This window comes from Peromyscus maniculatus, chromosome 8 (assembly GCF_049852395.1).
Source record: "Peromyscus maniculatus bairdii isolate BWxNUB_F1_BW_parent chromosome 8, HU_Pman_BW_mat_3.1, whole genome shotgun sequence".
Classification (NCBI taxonomy): domain Eukaryota; kingdom Metazoa; phylum Chordata; class Mammalia; order Rodentia; family Cricetidae; genus Peromyscus; species Peromyscus maniculatus.
In genome coordinates, this window is record NC_134859.1 from 49,034,108 (window position 1) to 49,054,709 (window position 20,602).

General features: G+C 43.9%; 1 protein-coding gene across 1 annotated transcript in view; it reads left to right on the top strand.

Moving 5' to 3' along the window:
- Window positions 1-12,504, top strand: part of Hs3st3a1 (heparan sulfate-glucosamine 3-sulfotransferase 3A1) — a 91,828-nt gene extending 79,324 nt beyond the window's left edge. Inside the window, exon 2 of the mRNA XM_006973525.4 lies at window positions 9,961-12,504. Coding sequence (XP_006973587.1) covers window positions 9,961-10,582 — 622 coding nt within the window. The 3' untranslated portion in view covers window positions 10,583-12,504. The remainder of the gene's footprint in view (window positions 1-9,960) is intronic.
- Window positions 12,505-20,602: the final 8,098 nt, after the last annotated feature.

Genomic DNA, 20,602 nt, shown 5'->3' on the forward strand with positions numbered 1-20,602 from the left:
GATGCTGAGAGGAGGAGTCACACTGATACTGCCCGGGTGTTTGGAAGGGTTGAAAGAACATGCACTCTAACATGAGAAAGACCTAGAATTTTATTCTGTTCCTATTTAACCACAACTGTCGCTGGGGCAAACCATGTTACCTTTCTGTCTTCTGAAACTAAAATTCAATTCTCAGTAGCTTCTCTGGTAGTTGGTGAGACCAGAGGAATTATTTGTGCGCCTCGGTCTGTGGTAAATGCTTCCCAAGTGTCTATTGTCTACTCTCTTACCACATTCTTCCCAAGGCCAGGGCTTGAACTCCTGACTCCCCTGGATCTAATACTTTTAAGAAAGCCTGGTCTCTGAACTTCATCTTGTAACCATGTCATCCTATTTCAAGGAAGTAAGGGGTAGATGCTGGTCTCCTTTGTCACGAACTTGCTTTTATCAAATGCAATCAGACGCTCAGCTCCAGATAGCCTGGTCTTTCTGTTGCCACTCTTCAGAGAATTAGACACATTGGCGTCCCAAACCATACACAGAATCAATCGTGTTTTGCGGATGAGGAAATGGAGGCCCAAAGTACCACAGTGACTTGCCTAAGGTCACACAGCTTATTAATAGCAGAAAGTGCCTGATATCTGTATTATTTCTCTCAGTTCTGAGTTTTCTAGGAAGCTGGAGACTTTCTACCAGACTTCACAGGGCTGTGAAACAGCCATATTTCAGAATGACACCAATGCTGTGTCTCCTTCTGGGTTATTGGGAAGAAATAACCACTTTTTGCAAGTAATTCTGATTCCACTAAACAGAAAACTACACATGTTGTTTCTATTTTGTGGTGGGGACAGGAATACTCCCACCCCAAACAACTTAATAGTTTGTAGAGTATTCATTTTCTTCCCTTACACCTTTGTCATCCTCTTTGGGAATACCTCTGCCACCCCTATGTAAATCACCCACGGCATCCTCATCTTCCTGCTCTACACGACTCTTATTCTCTCTCTCCTCTGTCATTCCCACCATCAACACCAAGTTCCACACACGTGGATTACATTGGGAGAGCTTTTTAAAGCGCTCAGTCACCTACGTTCTTTTCTAACTTGCACATGCTTCCAGTCATTTCCATGTCTGATTATATACTCCTCTGCCAGCCTCCAGACACATGACTCCCCAATTCCTGTAGGCAGCCAAGTCCTTCACCTCATCTCACTTCAGTCCAGAGTCCAGGCCTTTCTGCATCTTCCATGGTCTGAGTCACTCTCTCTTGGGTTCTCATTTTCTCCAGCAGTTGTCCAAGTTCTTGTTTTAGGTTCCATGTTTGTGGATTCCTTTTCTCAGCCACTTTAATTGATGGCTTCTTATCGGATGTAGCAGGAATCTTAAATGGTCTTATTAATAAAAACAAACCCGGAACCAGGTATTGGGGTGAATGCTGGAAGATCAGAGAAGCAGAACAAGCCACATCCACCTCACCTTGCGAATTCCTCAGATGATCCTGTTTTCTCAGACTGGAAGCCTCTGAGTCCTCATCCAAATGAATCTCAGCTGAACTGCTTCTTGAAAGCCTGAATGATTAACCAGCTCTATCTAGTTCCTGGTCCTCCTCATGCCTTATATACCTTTCTGCTTTCTGCCATCACTTCCTGGGATTAAAGGCTCACTTCCTGGGATTAAAGGCTCACTTCCTGGGATTAAAGGCGTGAGTCACCATGTCTGGCTGTTTCCAGTGTGGCTTTAAACTCACAGAGATCCAGATGGATCTCTGCTTCCCAAGTGAGAGGATTAAAGGTGTGTGTGCCACCATTTTCTGGCCTCTATATCTAGTGGCTGTTCTGTTCTCTGACCCCAGATAAGTTTATTAGTGTATACAATATTTTGGGGAACACAATATCACCGCAGTCGGATGCATTATAATAAAGTCAAAAGCACAGAGGAGAGCACCAATGACTGTCTGGGTTAGCACTTCTCAAAATTCCTAATGCTCTGGCTCTTTTTGTGGCGCCTCATGTTGTGGCGACGCCCAGCCAAAAAAAATTATTTTTGTTGCTACTTCATAACTATAATTTTATGACTGTTATGAATTGTAATCTAAACATTTGATATGCAGGATATCTGATATGTGACCCCCAAAGGGATTGTAGTGCACAGGTTGAGAACTGCTGTATTAGGTGATATTAATTATTGTATTAGTGTATATTTTTATTATATTATTATTAATTCATATGTATATGAGGAGATCCTAGGCCCATTAAATTTCTCTTACAGAGCTGCAACAATAAAATGAGAATGTTATTTCCAAAACATCTTGCAAGCATCACTTGTAAAGTTGTATTCAGATAATTTCTCCCTTCAGGCCAGATTCTTGAGCGTCTTCTCTATGGCGATGCCCACCACTTTGCCCCAGCTGTGGGAATAGGCATCCATGTGTAGGACAGATGTTATGCAGTTCCTGTTCTTCTGGTTTATCTGGGGAGAGGAAAGTGGTCCTGCGTGGCCTAGGAGGCTGAGTCCACTCCTTTCCCTCTGTCATCTACATTTCCACAAATTGGAGATGTGCCTGTTTTGGCAAATGTGATTTTTGTTTTGTTTGGGTTTTACGAAATATGTGTTTTTCTTGGAGCCTTATGGGAAATTGGCCATTTATTTTTTATGAGCATAGTAAAATATTTATCCAACTTTAACTTAAATACATAAAGACACACAAATCGGAAGATACAGCTCCACTGCCGATTTCCACAAAGTAGATATACTGTGTGAGGAGTGTCCAGACAGGTGTGCTCCATCACTTTGAAAGCTTTTCTTTTTCCTTCCCCACATGGATTCCCCTATGGGCAACAACTGTTTCGACAACTAGTCAGTTCAGGAATTTCTTGTTTGTTTTGTTTTGTGTTTTATAGGTGTGTGTGTGTGTGTGTGTGTGTGTGTGTGTGTGTGTGTGTGTATGTGTGTGCATGTAAGCAGTCATGGGGGAGGCACATTCATGCATGTGGACACCAGAGGCTGCTGTCAGGTATCTTCTGTTGTCTCCAATTGCTTCTCCACCTCATTATTATTATTATTATTATTATTATTATTATTATTATTATTATTTGAGACAGAGTCTCTCACTGAACTTGAAGTTCACCGATTTGGCCAACCAGGCTAGCCATCAAGCCCCAAGGATCCGTTTGTGCCTGCCGCCCCAGTGCCAGGATTACAGACACACAGTGCTGTGTCTGACTTTTTATATATGTTCTGGGGATCTGAGCCCAGCTTGTCATGCTTATATAGCAAGCACTTTACCACCTGAGCTTTCTTCCCAGCTCCGATCATCAAGTTTTCATGGAGAAAGTCACATTAGCTCCTTTTCTGTTGCTGTGATAAAACGCCATGGCCAAGGCAATTTATAGAAAAGGGGGGGCATAATTCTGAGTTGACAGATCCATAGGGATAGGTAGGAGTCCATCACCACCATCACAGAGAGGAAGCATGGCCACAAGCACCATGCATGGTGGCAGGAACAGCTGAGAGCTCACATCTCAAACCGTCAGGAAACAGAGAGACCAAACTTGAAATGGAGCAGGTCTTTAAACTCTCAAAACCCACCCTCATGACATACTTCCTCCACCAAGCCACACCTCCAACCTCTGCCCCCCAAGTAGGAACACCAGCTGAGGACTAAGTATTCAAATTCCAGAGACTCCGATGACGTACCATTCAAACCACCACAACAGTCATACAACAGATGCATTGCAGGACTGGCTGTATGGACTGGCTGTGTTTATTAGCGTTGTTTGTGAAACTCATCAACAAGCAGGTGTGTCTGGCGGAAGTGAAGTCATCGATCCTGACTGCCTTGTGTTCTGAGGCCCTGTGTTGGATATATATATTTACTTCTGGGTTTTGATGAGCATTTGGGACCCTTGAATTTGGGACCATCATTGTTATGTGACCATGGATAAACAGCTGTGCAAAATCACCAGGCATGAAATTGCTGGGGACACATGCTCAGCTTTGGTAAATGGTGCCAACCAGCTCTAGAATCACTGTGTCAGCTTGCTCTCCACCAGCAAGATGCCAGTTATTGCTCATCCTCATACACACTTGGAAACCTCATCACTTCTATTCCAGATGTCTGAGTGGATAAGTCATGTTACAGTATGGATACGGGATTTTAATTTCCACTTCCCTAATCCAATGACTTCTGAGAAATTAATTGAACATTTGGATATTGTGTTTTGTATAAAATGGTTACTCAAGGTTTTTGCTCATTTTTCTTTCAATCTGTTTATTTTTCTTTAACTTATTGACTTCTTTATATTTTACAGATATAGCTTTGACAGATCCACATTGTGTAAACATTTTTTTTTTCATTCTGAGGTCTGCCTCTTTACCCATTTGATGGTATCATTTGATGAATAAACATTTTTGCTTTTTATTTATTTCAACTTACCATTTTATTACATTTATTTCTTCAATTCATTCTAAACATTTTCCCTCCATCTGAATCATGAAACTGCTCTTATAAATTTCTGTCCTGCATATATCTATAAGCAATATGGAATTGATGTTTATGTAATTAAGAGGTTGATTGATTAAATGAAATTATTAAAAACAAATTAGAATGGAATATTTTTCCATCCATTCATCCATCCATCCATCCATCCATCCATTTATTTATTCATTTAAAGCTACTTCCAGAGATGGCTGGTAGCTATTATACAGGGAAGGTAGGGGTTGAGAAGACAGTGTGAGGGCCTTGGGAATCCAGGAGTGTGGTATTATTGTGTTCCCCAAAATGTTGTGCACTCTAATAAACTTATCTGGGGTCAGAGAATAGAACAACCACTAGATACAGAGGCCAGAAAATGGTGGCACTCACATCTTTAATCCTAACATTCCAAAGGCAGAGATCCATCTGGATCTCTGTAAATTCAAAGCCACACTGGAAATAGCTAGGCATGGTGACTCACGCCTTTAATACCAGGAAGTGATGGCAGAAAGCAGAAAGATATATAAGGCGTGAAAACCAGGAGCTAGCCTGGTTAAGCTTTTAGGCTTTTAGCAGCAGTTCAGCTGAGATCCATTCAGGTGAGGACACAGAGGCTTCCAGTTTGAGGAAACAAGATCAGCTGAGAAGTTGGCAAGGTGAGGTGGCTGTGGCTGGTTCTGTCTCTCTGATCTTTCAGCATTCACCCCAATACCTGGCTCCGGATTTGTTTTTATTAATAAGATCTTTTAAGATTCGTGTTACACAGGAGAAAGGGCCCAAATTGGTAAGAATGACTGAACACATGGGTCCCTTTTGTACCACCTTGTGTATATTAGATGCATACTGAATGTAGTTGCTGAGTGGCGTGGATGACTCTTTTTAAATGGTTCTCATGGTAACTGAGGTGTCTGTATGCAGACCACGGTGAAGCATTGGTCACCTAACCAAGGGAGCATCCTGCTCAGACTATCTATGAGGCCCAACCACAAAAGTGGCTGTGTCCCCTGCTCAGTGTGGAGAAGGAAAGCTTTCCAGGTCATTCTAGTACTCCTGCCATCAACTACTGTCTTGACCCCTGGCTTTGGTAGAAAAGAACAATCGACTTAGCCTGCCTGCCATGGTGCCTGCTTGGTTCCAATGTTTCCTACTCTGTAGACAGCTACAGGCACAATCCTAGTCCCATAGAGATTACCCAGTAGCAGACCAGCTCCTAAGTGAGGGTGGAGTGATCTCTGAAGCAGATCCAAGCTCTAATGAACAACAGTTCTTTCTGGTATGATGGCTCCTTGTGGAGATAACTAAATCCGCTTACAGAATGTACTCACCTCTACAACACAACCAGTCCACTTCTGTCTCTCTACAGATGGTGACCAGCTCATGACCTCCAATGTCTGTGCCAATGCTGGATACCCCAGGGCCATGGCAGAGAAGGCATTTTTGGTTTTATCTGGAGTCCTATTATCCGGACTGAGGGAATCATGGCACTGGTCATCACCCCTTTCAGAGTAATACTTGGTATGATCTCTGCAACAGCCACACTGGCAGTCCTCTGTAGGCCAGATTCCTGAGGCATTAGGCTTGGCTTTTCTGTTGAGATGAACAAGCTGAGCTTAGGCAAGTTAAGTCACAGCTTGTCTCCCCTTAGACTGGATAAGCCACAAAACCCATTTTCTGATTTCAGATCGGCTTGACAAACTGTCAAAAATTATTTTATTTCCCTTTGTTCTAGCAAGATGGAAACAAAACCACAGCCCCTTTGAGTACTTAGCCCCTGCGTTTAGTTATCTTTAAGCTGAAAGATGTAATCTAGCTAGATCCATCCTTCAAAGCCTGTGTTCCTTCTTGAGTGCTTAAAAAAGCTTATTGTGAACTCTGCTTAGCATGAAGTTTACTGTCTCTGTGCCCTCAGGTCCAGGAGTGTTGACTACATATGCACAGTGCAGTCAGTCTCCAGAAAGCTTGATCACTTTGAACTGCTGTCCATGATGTAGGAATTCTCTACTCCCACTCTGACCAGTTGGGTTTTCCCATCCTATGAGCGACAAGAGCTGATGAGGCTAACTGTCTTGGGAAGTCCTGTTTGGGCTGTCTCTTTTCAAGCACCTATTTGGGATAGGCTTTTGAAAACACGCATCATTTTCTGAGGTTTAATAGCATTTGCTTTGGCCAAGCAGTCTGCAGCTTCAGTCTCTGAGAAAGGTTCCCAGGGGTCTCTGCTCCTAGAAACAAGCCAGCCAGGAACTCCTGTGAGTAGTTTGTTCTCTCTTTAAGATTCGAGTTCTAGTTTTTGTTTGTTTGGTTGGTTGTTTTTGTTGTTGTTGTTGTTTTGTTTTTTGTTGGGGGAGCAGGGAAACGTAGCTGTTTGGTCTCTGGGACTCCGATGGGTAGGGCCTCGGGGCTAGAGACCTGATCTGCTGGTCCAGAGATGGGGGCTTACCTGTTCCCAGTCAGTGTAGGGTAAGCAACCAAGGAGGCTATATAGCAGGGTGTCTCTAGGATGACTGTGGCTTATAATAAGTTTTGGTTTTACTCAATTACTGGGCAAGCCTCAATGAAACATTTCACTATTAAGATAATAATTTATACTATATCAAGATGATAATAGAAAAATAAATAAATAAATAAAAATGAAAAAAAAAGATTCGGGGTAAAATGTGAAGTAAAGTAGTTATAACTCAAAGACTAGACAAGGGGGCAGGGATCTGCTTCTGAGTCCTCAAGTCACCCCACATCCCTTTCCCTTCCAGAGTATTTGGTGTTTGCTTAGAGACCAACACTTTTCCATAGGTTTCATCAAATGTCTTTCACTGGGAAATTCCACCATCTCAGGACAGATTTCCCGGCTTGTCATCTACAAGGGCATCCTAAGTCCCGGAAGCAGCTTAGTCTAGCTGATTCCACAAGGAATCTGGCATGCACAGATGAGGAAGGGCAATGGGGAGCATCTCAGTTTTGTGGCATGTACTTCAGGCTGTGCTCACTTACATCCAGCCCTTGAGGTATAGTTAAGAGATGGTTCATATGGTGTATCATTTTATAAAACTAATTGCAAAATTCTTTTAAAATTAAAAATAAGAGTTGAGTACCCTACGTCCAACATACAACTAGCACTCTCCCTCACAGAAGAAGAGAATCACTTGATTAAAATTGCCAAAGTAACAAATATAAGGAGGAAGTCTCCATCATATAAGCTGAGGCATGGTTAGCACTAGACACCACAAAGGTTGAGCAATGTGTGCCAGAAATAACCCACAGGGGAGCACGAATACTTGCAAAGTAATTGAGAGGACGTCTGCCAATTGGCCTTAAGACAATTCAGTTGGCATGGTTAGTGAGTAGATGGGGCAGGGTAGAGGTGGAGGAAGCTCACAAATGAACTTGGCCATCGTGAGGAGTTCTTGAAGGAGATGCGAGGTACATGAGATTCACGGGACGTGTTTTCACCTTTTACGTTTGACATTTTCCAAGTCCTGTATACATAGCAAACAGTGTGGTGGGTGGGGAAGGTGGTAAGATAACAGCAAAGAGAAGCACCCGGCACAAAGCAGATCCTTTTAGTACAAACGCAAAATAGATACTACAGAATTGCACAAAGCAGATCCTTTTAGTACAAATGCAAAATAGAATTTTGAGAGCAAAACAATCGTTAGAATTAAAACCAAAATATAGTCGCCATGGATGGTACTTGCTTCAAATGGGAACTCAGAACTCTTCGGTTTCACTGATAGGTATTGACAGGCAATGACTAGAATGCTGGTGCTTAAGAAAGTTGATCAAGTCCCCACTTGAAAAATAAAGTGCCTTTATGAACTGAAAAGACAGATTTGGGGGGGAAAGCATGTAGTTAAACCCATCAAAAGCAGCAACAAATCACAGCTTAAAAAACAAAGGGAGCAATTTTTAAAAAAGCTAAAATGCAAATGAGTGAATTAGAAAGGGGTGGGGTCCTAGCCAAGAGTAATAAAGAAAGGCAGAATACACAAACTATGGCCGAGAATGGAGATAGAGCTGCGAGTACTCATTAGATGGTTTCTAGAAAAATTTAATTGTCCCAAATCTACAGCAGACAAGATAGAGTATTAGAGCAAGCCAGTGCCCATCCAGGAAAGAGAAAACACCCAGAGATCACACGATCCTTCCTGCCCCCTACACATACATTATCAGCCCTGGATGGAAGTGATTCCCATCAAATGCCAAAGGAATAGAAAAGAAACTAAGATATTTAGAACACAACAACCAGGACTTTTCAAACCATTACAAACAAGATGGAACCCTGAGGAGTTGTGAAGACAAGCATTTTGTGTTATATAAAGTCATTTTCTCTGCACTCAGGAGGCCTACCCTGCCCTACAAAGAGCACCAGTGGGGGGCTGAAATCCAGGCTAATACCAGACCCACCATGCTGCCTTTGTTTCCCCCACATGCCCTGTACCTGTGCATGAAGCTACAGCATTAATGTGCTCTCAGGTGCCTACTCTGGTGTCCTTGTCACTGTTCTTTTCTTTTGGGGGGCCTCCATTGCACAGGACCTTTGATAATGTACCAGCCAGTTTGATTCCGTGACTAATGGGCAGGCAGTCTACACGACACGGATATGCTGATTCGGGTCCTGGAGAGACAGAAGGGGACTCTGGGAGATTCCACTGTGCTGTTTGGGATGGCATGCGATTTAAAAAGTGATGGATTGTTTGTTCCTGAAATTTCTGCGCATTATTTTGGGGGCTGTTGTTGGAGACAAGTAACCAAAACTAGGGTGAAGTCAAATCACTGAGAAGGGGGGACAATTGTACATTTTGATATTAGAGGGCCTGGAGAGGTGGCTAAGTGGTTCAGAGTACTTGCTGCTCTTTTAGAGGACCAGAGTTCAGCTCCCATTGCTTCCATCCTCAGGAGGCTCACAGTCATCTTTAACTCCAGTTCCAGGAGCTCCAACTACCACTTCCAGTCACAAGAAGTACCAGCACTCATACAAACCCACACAGAGACATGTAATTAAAAAAAATAAAATACATCCTTAAAAAAAGGATTCCTTTGTTAATGAGGAGATCCTTTTTGAGAAAAATTATTGGCTTTTGTATAAAGGACAAAACTACTCTCCAACACTTGGGACAGGCGTGGACCGGGTGGCATGGGGTGTTTTAATGCCATTTGATAGCACTATTATAATAGTGATTATGACTTTGTAATTCACCTACAGAAAGCACTGATGTTGAGTAGTGTAGATGGATGACAGTAGCTAACAGAGCCTTTATTCTGTGTTGGGAGCATTTCAGAGCTCTTGAGGTATATTAATTGCCACAAAAACTGTATGACGGGCAATATGATTGTTCTGAGGTCCATACTCAAGGAATGCAACTGCCAACAGGCTTTCTGGAAGTTAGGGAGCTGGAACTGCAACCAGCCAGGGAAGTCAGAACCCTGACTGGGTGCTTCTTCAGTTCTTGGGGTCCAAAAGGGGACTTGGCTTCTTTACTCTCCCCAGATTCAACAATTTCTGCTTTCCACAGGGACCTGATGCCCAAAACCCTGGAGGGACAGATCACCATGGAGAAGACGCCCAGCTACTTCGTGACCCGGGAGGCACCCGCGCGCATCTCCGCCATGTCCAAGGACACCAAGCTCATCGTGGTGGTGCGCGACCCGGTGACCAGGGCCATCTCGGACTACACGCAGACGCTGTCCAAGCGGCCGGACATCCCCAGCTTCGAGAGCCTGACGTTCCGCAACCGCAGCGCGGGCCTCATCGACACGTCCTGGAGCGCCATCCAGATCGGCCTGTATGCCAAGCACCTGGAGCCCTGGCTGCGCCACTTCCCGCTGGGCCAGATGCTCTTCGTGAGCGGGGAGCGGCTGGTGAGCGACCCCGCGGGGGAGCTGCGCCGCGTGCAGGATTTCCTGGGCCTCAAGCGCATCATCACCGACAAGCACTTCTACTTCAACCAGACCAAGGGCTTCCCGTGCCTCAAGAAGGCGGAGGGCAGCGGCAAGCCCCACTGCCTGGGAAAGACCAAGGGTCGCGCGCACCCCGCCATCGCCCGCGAGGTGCTGCGGCAGCTGCGTGACTTTTACCGGCCCTTCAACCGCAAGTTCTACCAGATGACCGGCCGCGACTTCGGCTGGGATGGATAGCAGATATAATTTAAAAAGAAAAAAAATATCAAAATATAATATATTTTTTTACCAGTCGGTAGAGGAAAGACATTTTAATATTTGTGTATTAAGTATGTGTTGCAGTAGTTTTTTTTTTCTCCTGTCCCCATGGATAACCAGCATCAAACTTGCGCATGGCAGAAAAGGAGATTTCATGTATCTAAGCCCCTCCCATCTTCAGTTTGTTTATGTTCTGAACACTCATTCGCAAAGGATAAGCACCGGTCCCCGCTAAACCTTTTAAGAAAATCCCCAGGGCAAACCTCCCTTCTGTTAGGTACAGAAACCTGACGGAATTGAGACCTGGCTTTCCATTTCGCTCTCTTTCTCTTGTACCACTTTTTCTCATAAGTCATTTCTCAGTTAATGATACTCTGTGTATGCACAGGGCAGTTTTCAATTGTCGCTTTGATCCTTACACTACTGCTGCAAGTTTGTGGTGCATTTATAGAGACCATCATTTTCTATTTTAGAGGTAAGGGAAACAGTCTCAGGGAGGTTGAAAGACGTATCTTAAAGCCAGCGGGATGGTGGATCCTGTCTGCCACTTTTTCTCTATTTTATGACTGGGGTAGGGGGTGGGGCTTAGACACCTGGGGCTTTAGAAGCTCTGGGGTGACCCCAAAAGGGCAGAGCGTGTTTGTTACTGCCATCTGAGTTCCAGGCTGCCCTATGGAACACACAGCCTCATTACATAGCCGTATTCATGGAAGTCACTGAGATGGGGACACAAGCTCTCTGGGGAGCCCCTCTTGCCTCTTGGCTGATCAAAGCATGCTGAGCCAAGGAAATCTGACCCATGGGTGGTCATCTGAGTTCCAGAGAAATCACCGAATTCTCCTATTGAGGGAAGATGGGCAGAAACAACGAGGAGTGTAGCAGAGTGCCACTCTCCTTGTTTTTGAAAGAAAATCTCCCTTCCTTTGTAGTACCTCATCTCCGACCATGGTTAAGAAGTCTTTCTGGCTCCCCCCAGTTTTCACAGACCTGCCACTCAGTCACTTTACCCGCCTCCGCATTTCCTGCTCACATGAGTTATAACCTAATGCTCATTCATGATTGGAAAACATTCTAAGAAACACAGTTGCGGACGCAACCCCACCCCTTCTTGCCCATCCCCTGTCTAAATGGCTCAAATGAATCAATAGTGTATTGAGAGGACTCCTTGCTCTCTGAGTGGGTATTAACGAGATTAGCATTAATGGGAATTAAATTGCTTTAGCGAGGAGCACATATGCACTGAACATATAAAGCATTCATAATTACTCCGTCAGCAACATTCTACCACAGGTTTAAGACCAAGAAGAAAATGCTTGCTGTTCCATCAATATTTTATCTACTAAAATTTAAAGGGCCGGATACTCTAGTCTACTAAAGTAAAAGTCTGCTTTTCTCTGCTGTCAATCAAGAGAAGCTAAGTTGTTTTTCAATATGCTGGGTGACTGTTAAGTTTGTCATAGGTGCCCCATCAGGGGTGTCCATGTCTCTTCAGAAAACGAATATGGGGTTGAAAGGAAGTGAGAACGTTCTTTTAACTTTCTACATGTTTTGTCATCTTCAGGTTCATTTGTTAACGTCCCGTTTATGGGATGTAAGCCCCAAACTCAGGTCACTTTTTCCGCTTGGTCTCCTTCACTTCCGTGCCCTCAGCCTTCAGCGGCACAGTCTGTTTTCAGTGGACGTGCGTCCTCACCAGCAGCCACGAGAGACTCATGTTAAGCTCTGCTCATCTTTGAATTTGTTACGTTTGTGCTTCTGAATCTTTTGTATTCCTCTCCCTGCCTGCCATTATGCAAAAGCGGCTTGCACAAAACCAGAATTGTATCTAACAGCTGCACTCAGTAACCTTCCTCTTTTCCCAGGGAAGGGATAATAAAAGAACAAAATCCGAGTGCAAAGGATCTCTGGCTTGTAGCTGTTTTTGTTCGGATAATTTAAGTTAGGAATCAATGAAAAAGAGTCTTCCGGGCAAACTTTCAAACTTGTGAGTGTCCCTAAAGGTGTCTGAAGTTTTGAATCTTGGGCTAATGGATGATGAACAAGACTGGGGTTCTCTCGGTTTCACTGAAGACATGGGGCAGAATGCTTCTGCCTTCAGTGGAGAGCGCACTCCTGCTGTGAATGGAATTGGCTCTCATTTATGCTGTCCATTTAGCTACACCAAACAATAGGCTTTGATCTCAGGTGGAACAGGAGGGCCCTCCTTCCTTAAGCTGTCTTCTGTGAAGCCATGCTCACCACCCCGTGCTTTTCTTTGGGCTGGGACATTATCAGGGACAGCAGCTTCAGGATGACCCCTTAGCTTCTGGACCATGGGTACAGCATCTGAGAGTATCACTCAGCACCTGAGATCCATTGATTTTATTTTAGTATCTGGGCATCAATAGGCTTCTAGAAAATAGATGTTTATTATTCTACAAGGATTAATCACACTCTAATTTTCTTATGTTTGTAGCATCTTCAACCATAAAATAAACTTCAGTGACTGTGTGGCTCGAATCTCCAGCTTGCATTCCACTGGAGGGCTTAAAAACACAGACATGCCGGTAAAGGCCCAACCCCCTCCCCCCATTTTACAGCTGCAAATGGGAGGGCTTTCTCCTAGCATCCTCCTCTGTTCTGCCAGCTGAGCCATACCAAACTTGTCACCCACAAATGGGTCTGGGTCTGTAAAATAGTCATGCTTTATAGTCACAGAGCAGACTACCCCGTCAGCAGCTGAAAGCCATTACTGCTCTTCCAGAGGAACAGAGCTCAGTTCTTAGCACTCACATTGGAAAATTACAACTGCCCATGAATCCAGTCCTGGTGATCCAATGACTTCTTCTAGCCTCTAGAAGCACTACAAGTGCACATGCATGCACACGCTCACACGTGTGCACGTACAACACACACACACACACACACACACACACACACACACACACGCATGCATACTTGAAAAATTTTTTGCAAAATACGGTAACCTACCATCTCATATAAACAGCAGCTTTCCAATCTCATTCACATTGCCTTACAGGTGGAGGAAGTTAAGATTTAAGAGTGTGGTCCTTAATAAAAGATAACTTTCCATCCTACGGAAATGTCGAGACGCCTTTTTGGTGTCCCCAGAGATAAGAGCTCCTGATCTCTTAAAAGCCAATGCCTTGACTGCTACCAAATATTCTGTGCTACCCAGATGAACCTCCAAGACAAAACAATAGTGTCGATCAAGATGTCAATCATGCTGAAGTTCCTGGCTTAAAATGAAATCAATCAGTCCTAAGGCCAGTGTGTATCTACGAATAAAAGGCACACTTGTATTGACACTTGGCTAATATCCTCTCAGCCACTATTCCATTGGAACTTGTAGTGAGGACATCCATGTTTGATGTCCTTTGCCAAGAGAAGTACTAAAGAGAAAAATATCAGGCTTTTCTAGTTACAGTTTCGGGAGCAGCTCCTAATGGATGGATAAAGATATTTCCATGAAGCAGGATCAGTAAACTTCAGGTGGGAAAATAATGACCCAACAAAATAGGCACTCTCAAGGTCAAATATTGTAGTTTCAATTTGTAACCAAAATGCCATGATAGTATTTCTTGTCATATGACAAAACAGTGTGACTAGAGAGAAGTAAATACCTCCATTTCTCCTGAATGACTCAAATCAGATGGATGTGATACAGTTACCAATGTCCTCAGGCTGCTAAAGAGTAGCAAAGATGAGGAAATTCCTGTTGCTCCAAAGCACAGAAACCCTTGTGTTTTCTTCTTATAGAATGAGGGGAAAGCAGCCATGGCTCTAAACCTAGAGCAAGTGTCACTGATACTCAGTTCCATGCAAACCACTCTATAAAAATTCACTCAAATTCTGCAGCATCAAAGAAAACAAGGACTTCGCCATTCTGAACCTCCAGCCCCCTTTGGAAACATCAGCTTTACTGCATTATCCCTGGCCCTTGAAACATTGTCATCAACATGCAGACACATGTGTGTAAAGTCTCAGTCCTGTGGGAGGAGAACATGAATAGGGAAATTATGGACCTGTTCCTTAGATAATGGAGGCCTGGGATGGCAGGCCTACTATTTAAGACCTGTCAAAATATGCATCCGGGGAAATTAGGAGACCTTGCAACATTCAGAGTGAAGTGATAACATGGTGGAGTGTAGTTGTACTAGTAAAAGCTGTATCTGTCATGCACTGTGCTGCACAGCTTGCTGATGCCTCTGTGTACAGTGGCAGGAGTCTGCCATGCTGCAATCAAGCCCACATACTGTAGCTCACGTCTGCGTGCCACGGTGTCTCTGTACCTTGGCATCTCTATATCTTGACCTGCATGAGACATGAAGTAGATAGCTGTTTTTGGCTCCATTATTGTGTTTAGAAGCCCTTTTAAAACTATTTTAGGCTTTATGGAAATTCAAGAGCCCTGCATTAGTACGCCAAATGTAGCCTGAAATTTTCTCTGGGTCCCGCCAAGCCCCTGCAATCCTGTGGCCCACTTATAAAATAATCACTCAGAAACTTGTATTAATTATAACTGCATAACTGCTTGGCCATTTGCTCAGGCTTATTACTGACTAGCTCTTACACTTAAATTAACCCATAATTCTTAATCTATGTTTAGCCACGTGGCTTGGTACCTTTTCTCAGTTCTGCCTTGTCATCATGCATCCTCTGTGTCTGGCAGGCAACTCATGACTCAGCCCTCCTCTTCCCAAAATTCTCCTCTCTGCTTGCCCACTTATACTTCCTGTCTGGCTACTGGCCAATCAGCATTTTATTTATCAACTAATCAGAGCAACACATGTTCACAGCATACAGAATGACATCCCACAGTACACTCCTGCCCACAAAATCTGTACAAAATCTTTTACAGAAACTATCTTGATTTCATTCCACTTCTCTTATACACTTCAGTCTTTTAATAACTCCTGTGCTGAAACTGTTCTGTCAAAGTTTGTGTATGTATTTGTATGTCTCTTTTCAACAAGACTCTCGTTATCATTTCCCCCTTCAGGAAATGGTTTTGCTCCAATATCATACCTCACTTTTCATTCAAACTGCTCAGCCTTTATCTTGTACATTCGGGGCTTCCTTACCTCTCTAAGAATGTGAATCTTCTTTCACAGGTAAGTTCTCTCAAGGAAGAAATCCCCTTCCTGCCAACCTTCAACTGGGTTGGTTTGAAACTTCCTTCTGTTAATGTGAAATCCAAGAATACCAAGCAGCCTTGGCCTTAACTGTATAGGGTCTGTCAAGAGCAGAGCTGGCCCCTCTGCATCTACACATACATCCTGATCCCTTTCAGAGTCCTTGTCCCCTGTCACTTGATGAGGTGGTTAATTAAAAGCTCAATATCAAGAGGATGATGGTTGATTAGCCCTAGCTACATGCAGTGAGTGCACAGAGAATTGGAAGTGTGTCTCTTCCATCAGCCTCATCTGGGTGTTGTGGATGTCCGGCCTTATCTGGGTTTTTCCCACCGAGGTTGCAAATCTCCACCATGCAGTCACGGTACCCACTGTTGGTTTCCCTCACCATGTCTTCAGTGTTTACCTCTCAGTGTCTTACCAAACAGCTCTCCCCCTGGTCCTTCCCACTGTGTCTATGACATCCCTCTTAACCGCTCTGCTCTGGGCCCATTTTCTCCCACCTAACCTGCTTTGTCAGTTTTACTGCTCAGTCCTTTGTCTGTGTTGCTGCTCTTGTGATGTTTTCTAGGAAGCTGAAGCTGCTCTGGGTCTGTGTGTCCCCGTCAGTCCATCATCTCCACCAGAGATATTGCTTCCCATATGCTGTTCGAGTCTAGGGATGAGAATGATTGTGAACAATGTTACTATATCCCTTAACTTATGTGGCATTGCTTATCTGAGAATCATGTTTTTGATTCCACCTCTTTGGGTAAAGAAATGTCACTCAAGTAGAGTTTCATGCTGTAGCCTAGAATGCCCTTAAACTTGCAGCAATCCACCTGGCTCAGCCTTGCAAGACCTAGGATTTTGAGTATGCATGCCGTGCCTGTTCCTACTTCTTTTTAATGATGTGCTTTAGAATCATCCAGCCCTTCTACCCTAATGATGAAACCCTGTGCCTTGTGAACAATCTTTTTAGTATATTTAGTTAGCCATCGATGGTGAAGTCAACTCAGTATGTGGAGTCTCCATTTCTTATTTATGAATCTAAGCATCAATGATGACCAACACTACTGTCAGGGTCTTTTCCATCCCTAAGACATGCCTGGAGACATTGCATGTTCCTTTGTTTTTCAATAATTTTTAATCTTATATGTGTGGGTGTTTTGCCTATATGCAAAAATGTGCATCATGTGTGTACCAAGGATGCCAGAAGAGGGCATGTGGGTGCTGAGAATCAAGCCAGGGTCCTGTATAAGAGCCGTCAGTGCTCTTGGTGGCTGAGCCATCGCTCTAGCTTCTGGGGCCATTTCTGAATGGGGCTGTCATCAGTGCTACTTGGAGTCAATTTTAAAAAAATCATCACCATTCAGTCTCTCACTTTGTTCCTCATAGACACTGGAGACTATGGCCAGAGATTGCAGTTATTCATGGATACCAGTGCCAGGCATTGCCATGTACAGCTGTAATCACCAAACTTGTGAGACCAGAGCAGAAACAACCACAAATTCAAAGCCAGCCTCGGCTACAAAATAAGAACCCATCTTAGGAGAAGCAACAAATCTACTCCTTCACCCCCCAAAGTCACCAAATTATCTATGCCATATGGTCACCAAATCCTTCTTTCTTCTCCAAAGCAGTCACATTTGTCAGTGTAGGAGGAAATGCTCCTGCCTTTGAATTGTGCCACTGTGTGTCTCTTCCCTTGTTCCCGGATGTCCTGACAGTCCCCCAGCCCTGAGCTCTGGGGCCTTATCTTGTATTTTTCTTTCCCTGCTTCTGGAATAGTTTTGCAAGAAAGACTCAGCAAGGAAGATCTTAATACTAGCTTTCAACGGAGGTTCTCCTGATCCATTCATTCAGTCCCTTTAATTTACAGGCTGCCTCCCACCTTGGATAGTAAAATATAGCAATAAGGAAACTCCCTCCTTCCCGTGTTAACTCTCGACGCTCTCCTGTCTTTGAACTGGTCCAGACAGGCTGCTTTGATGTGCTGTTTTCTGTAACTTCTCAAGCTCCCAATCTCCTGCCTCTTGTGCCCTTCCTACTTTTGTAGAAGAAGGAGGACAGAAGCAGCCACCTTCGCAGGCCTTTCTATAAAGAACCTGCAGCCATTCAGGAGCGGGGAACGGTGCTTCCTGCCTGTGAGCAGCCACTCCTGTGCCTTCTGAATCTAGGGCTTGCTGATAGGCGGTGGGGAGAGCAGGAAACCAGATCAGCCTGGGATTGTGGGGATTCATTCTGATTCTGGGGGCATTTTCCCAATTCCCTTTCATCTCCATCAAAAAAATTTAATGAACACACACACACACACACACACACACACACACACACACACACACACACACGACTCACTGTCTTAACCCCTAAGTATATAATTCAGTGTGCTATCTGTATTGACTAGGTGGTCTTAGAACCTTACTCATTATACATTAACTTCCCACTGTCTTTCCCTGGTGACCATATCCTACTCTGAGTCTCTATGAATGGCAACTCGAAACAAACACTTGTGCAAGTAGAGTGTTGTGATAGGTAATGTTTTATAACTGGTTTATTTCCCTAGTACAACCATTTTAAGCTTTATTCACATTGTGACTCGTCTCAGGATTCCTTTGCTCTTTACGGAAAAATGATATTTCATAACACAAACACACAAAGAGAAACATATATACTACATCTTATTTGTTCATTCATCGACCAGCACACAGTAGTCCTGCTTCTACTCTTTGACTATTATGAGTAAGGCTTCTGTGAACATGGTACACAGTTTCCTACTGGACAGTCTGGCTTCAGTTTTTCTGGGCACACACTATGAGTGGAATTTGCTGGATCATGTGGTGACTCTAACTTTTTAAAGAACTTCCAAGTAGCTGCCCATGATATGATACTGTTTGGGGGTTCCTGTCAGCAACATGGGAAAAGTTCACTGGTGCATTGTCACTGATGTTTATTTTCTGGGTTTGCTTTTGGCAAACTGATGTTCTACTAGATTATAAAGAGAAAGAGCTACTTTGTTCCCCAGCCTTCTCCTTGCCTTTTTTTTTTTTTTTAACTCTCTTGGGTCCTTTCTAGTGGCACCTGAGCCTACTTCTCCTTCCCTGGGCCTTCCATGCCTTCTTTACTCTTGGTCCTTAGTGTCTCTGTCGCTCTTTGCTTCCACAGCAGGAACCGGCTACTCTCCTCTCCTCCACTGTTGCCCTTGCCTTCTCCTGAATGTTCAATTCCTTGAAATGCTCCTGACTCTCTTTTGGTAAAGCTTGGGTGGCTTCACCTGGGTGGGTTCTGATTTGTCATCTTTTGTGGTCTGGAAACTGACCTGCTTGTTCTTTCTCATATAAACATCACACTATAGTCCTACCCTTGTACCCAAGCCTCCCATGAGAACATATTTGTCTCCTCTTGATGTAAGGTCCTTATTTTCTTCAAGGAACCCTCCTACATGCTCCAAAGCTGTAATGCACAATCTAGACTTTTGTGTTTCAACCCTAACCCTATGAGTTCTGAAGCCCAATTCCTCTATGACCTATCCCATTTGTATGTCTGAAGTCACCCATGCAAATAAGTCCTTGTTTGCTATTCAGTCACAATTCTCTCCTTAACCGAGGACACACAACAGTGAGCCCAAGCTTACTTGGGATGGTCATGTAAATAAAAGCATATGCAGCTGGGTTTCATTGCTTCACTTCATAAAATTCAATTATCACTGTGGCAAAAGCCTCCCTAGGTGCTCACTGCTGTGAGGTAAGCAAGACGCTACAGGAACTAATTGAGGAGCACCTAGTGGTCAGAGACCAACCTTCCCAGGAAGCCTTAAATGGGCAGCTCTATCCAGAGAAACTCCACCACCTTCCATAGGTTGTACAAACTCTGATGCAGCGGTCCTTTGTGCAGGAGAGATGTGTTCCCAGAGCCCAAGTGAATACCTGCAACTGGGTAGCATCATGCCTTACACGCTGCATTTTCCTATACATACAATCAGACCCGTGATTAAGTTCAATTCATGAATTAGACACAGTAATATGTTCTTTAATATAATGGAGGAGTTATAGTAATCAATGTATTACAGTTAAGTTACATGAATGTAATCTCAATATTTCCCTCTCCCTCCCCTTTCCCTCTCCTCTTTGTGTCTCAAAATATCTCACTGTAGTTTTTCAATGAAAGGAAGCACTTTGAAGCTTCTCTTTGGTACATCCAAGCTGCTAGCATCTCTACTGCTTTGGGGCTATCCTCGAGTAGCACAAGGGACATACATTCTGCCCCGACGGCAGTGATGTGCTAGACCAGGGCCACTGTCACCTGAGTGGGCAGGTAGCTGATAGAGCCTAGCACTGGACAGGATGGAGAATTCATGGTTCCTCTCAAAGCACCCTGCCCTTCAAATTTTATGAATTGCTTACTGGTGGGATTTTCTAGTCAATATTTCCAGGTTGTGCTTAACAGGTAACCCAAACCTCAGATCACACTGTTGCTGCCTAGTTGGCTCAGTTTGCGTTTCTCTGAGCAAGCTCCTACTTTGTTCCCGATGCCACCTGTGTTTCTGGGCCTCAGTCTTTGTATCTCCCCCTTTACTATAGGATCAGAATGGATGTTCAGACCTGTCTCTTTTAGGGCATTCTCTGGATCTACCACCAGACTTCCCTCCTGCTGTCTACGAAGGCAGGAAATGAGACTGGATGGTAGCCTGGTAGCTAAACCTTCCCAAACACTTAGATTATTCCTGAAGCCCTCTCTTTAGGGCTTCAAGATTTAGGGATCTCCACTCTAGTTCAGCTACAGACAAAGAGAGCTTAGTTATAAACAAATTGCTTCAATGCCTGTGACTCATTTTAGGACAAATACATTTTTCTTTTGATTTGAAGATACAGCACATAGGAGTTTA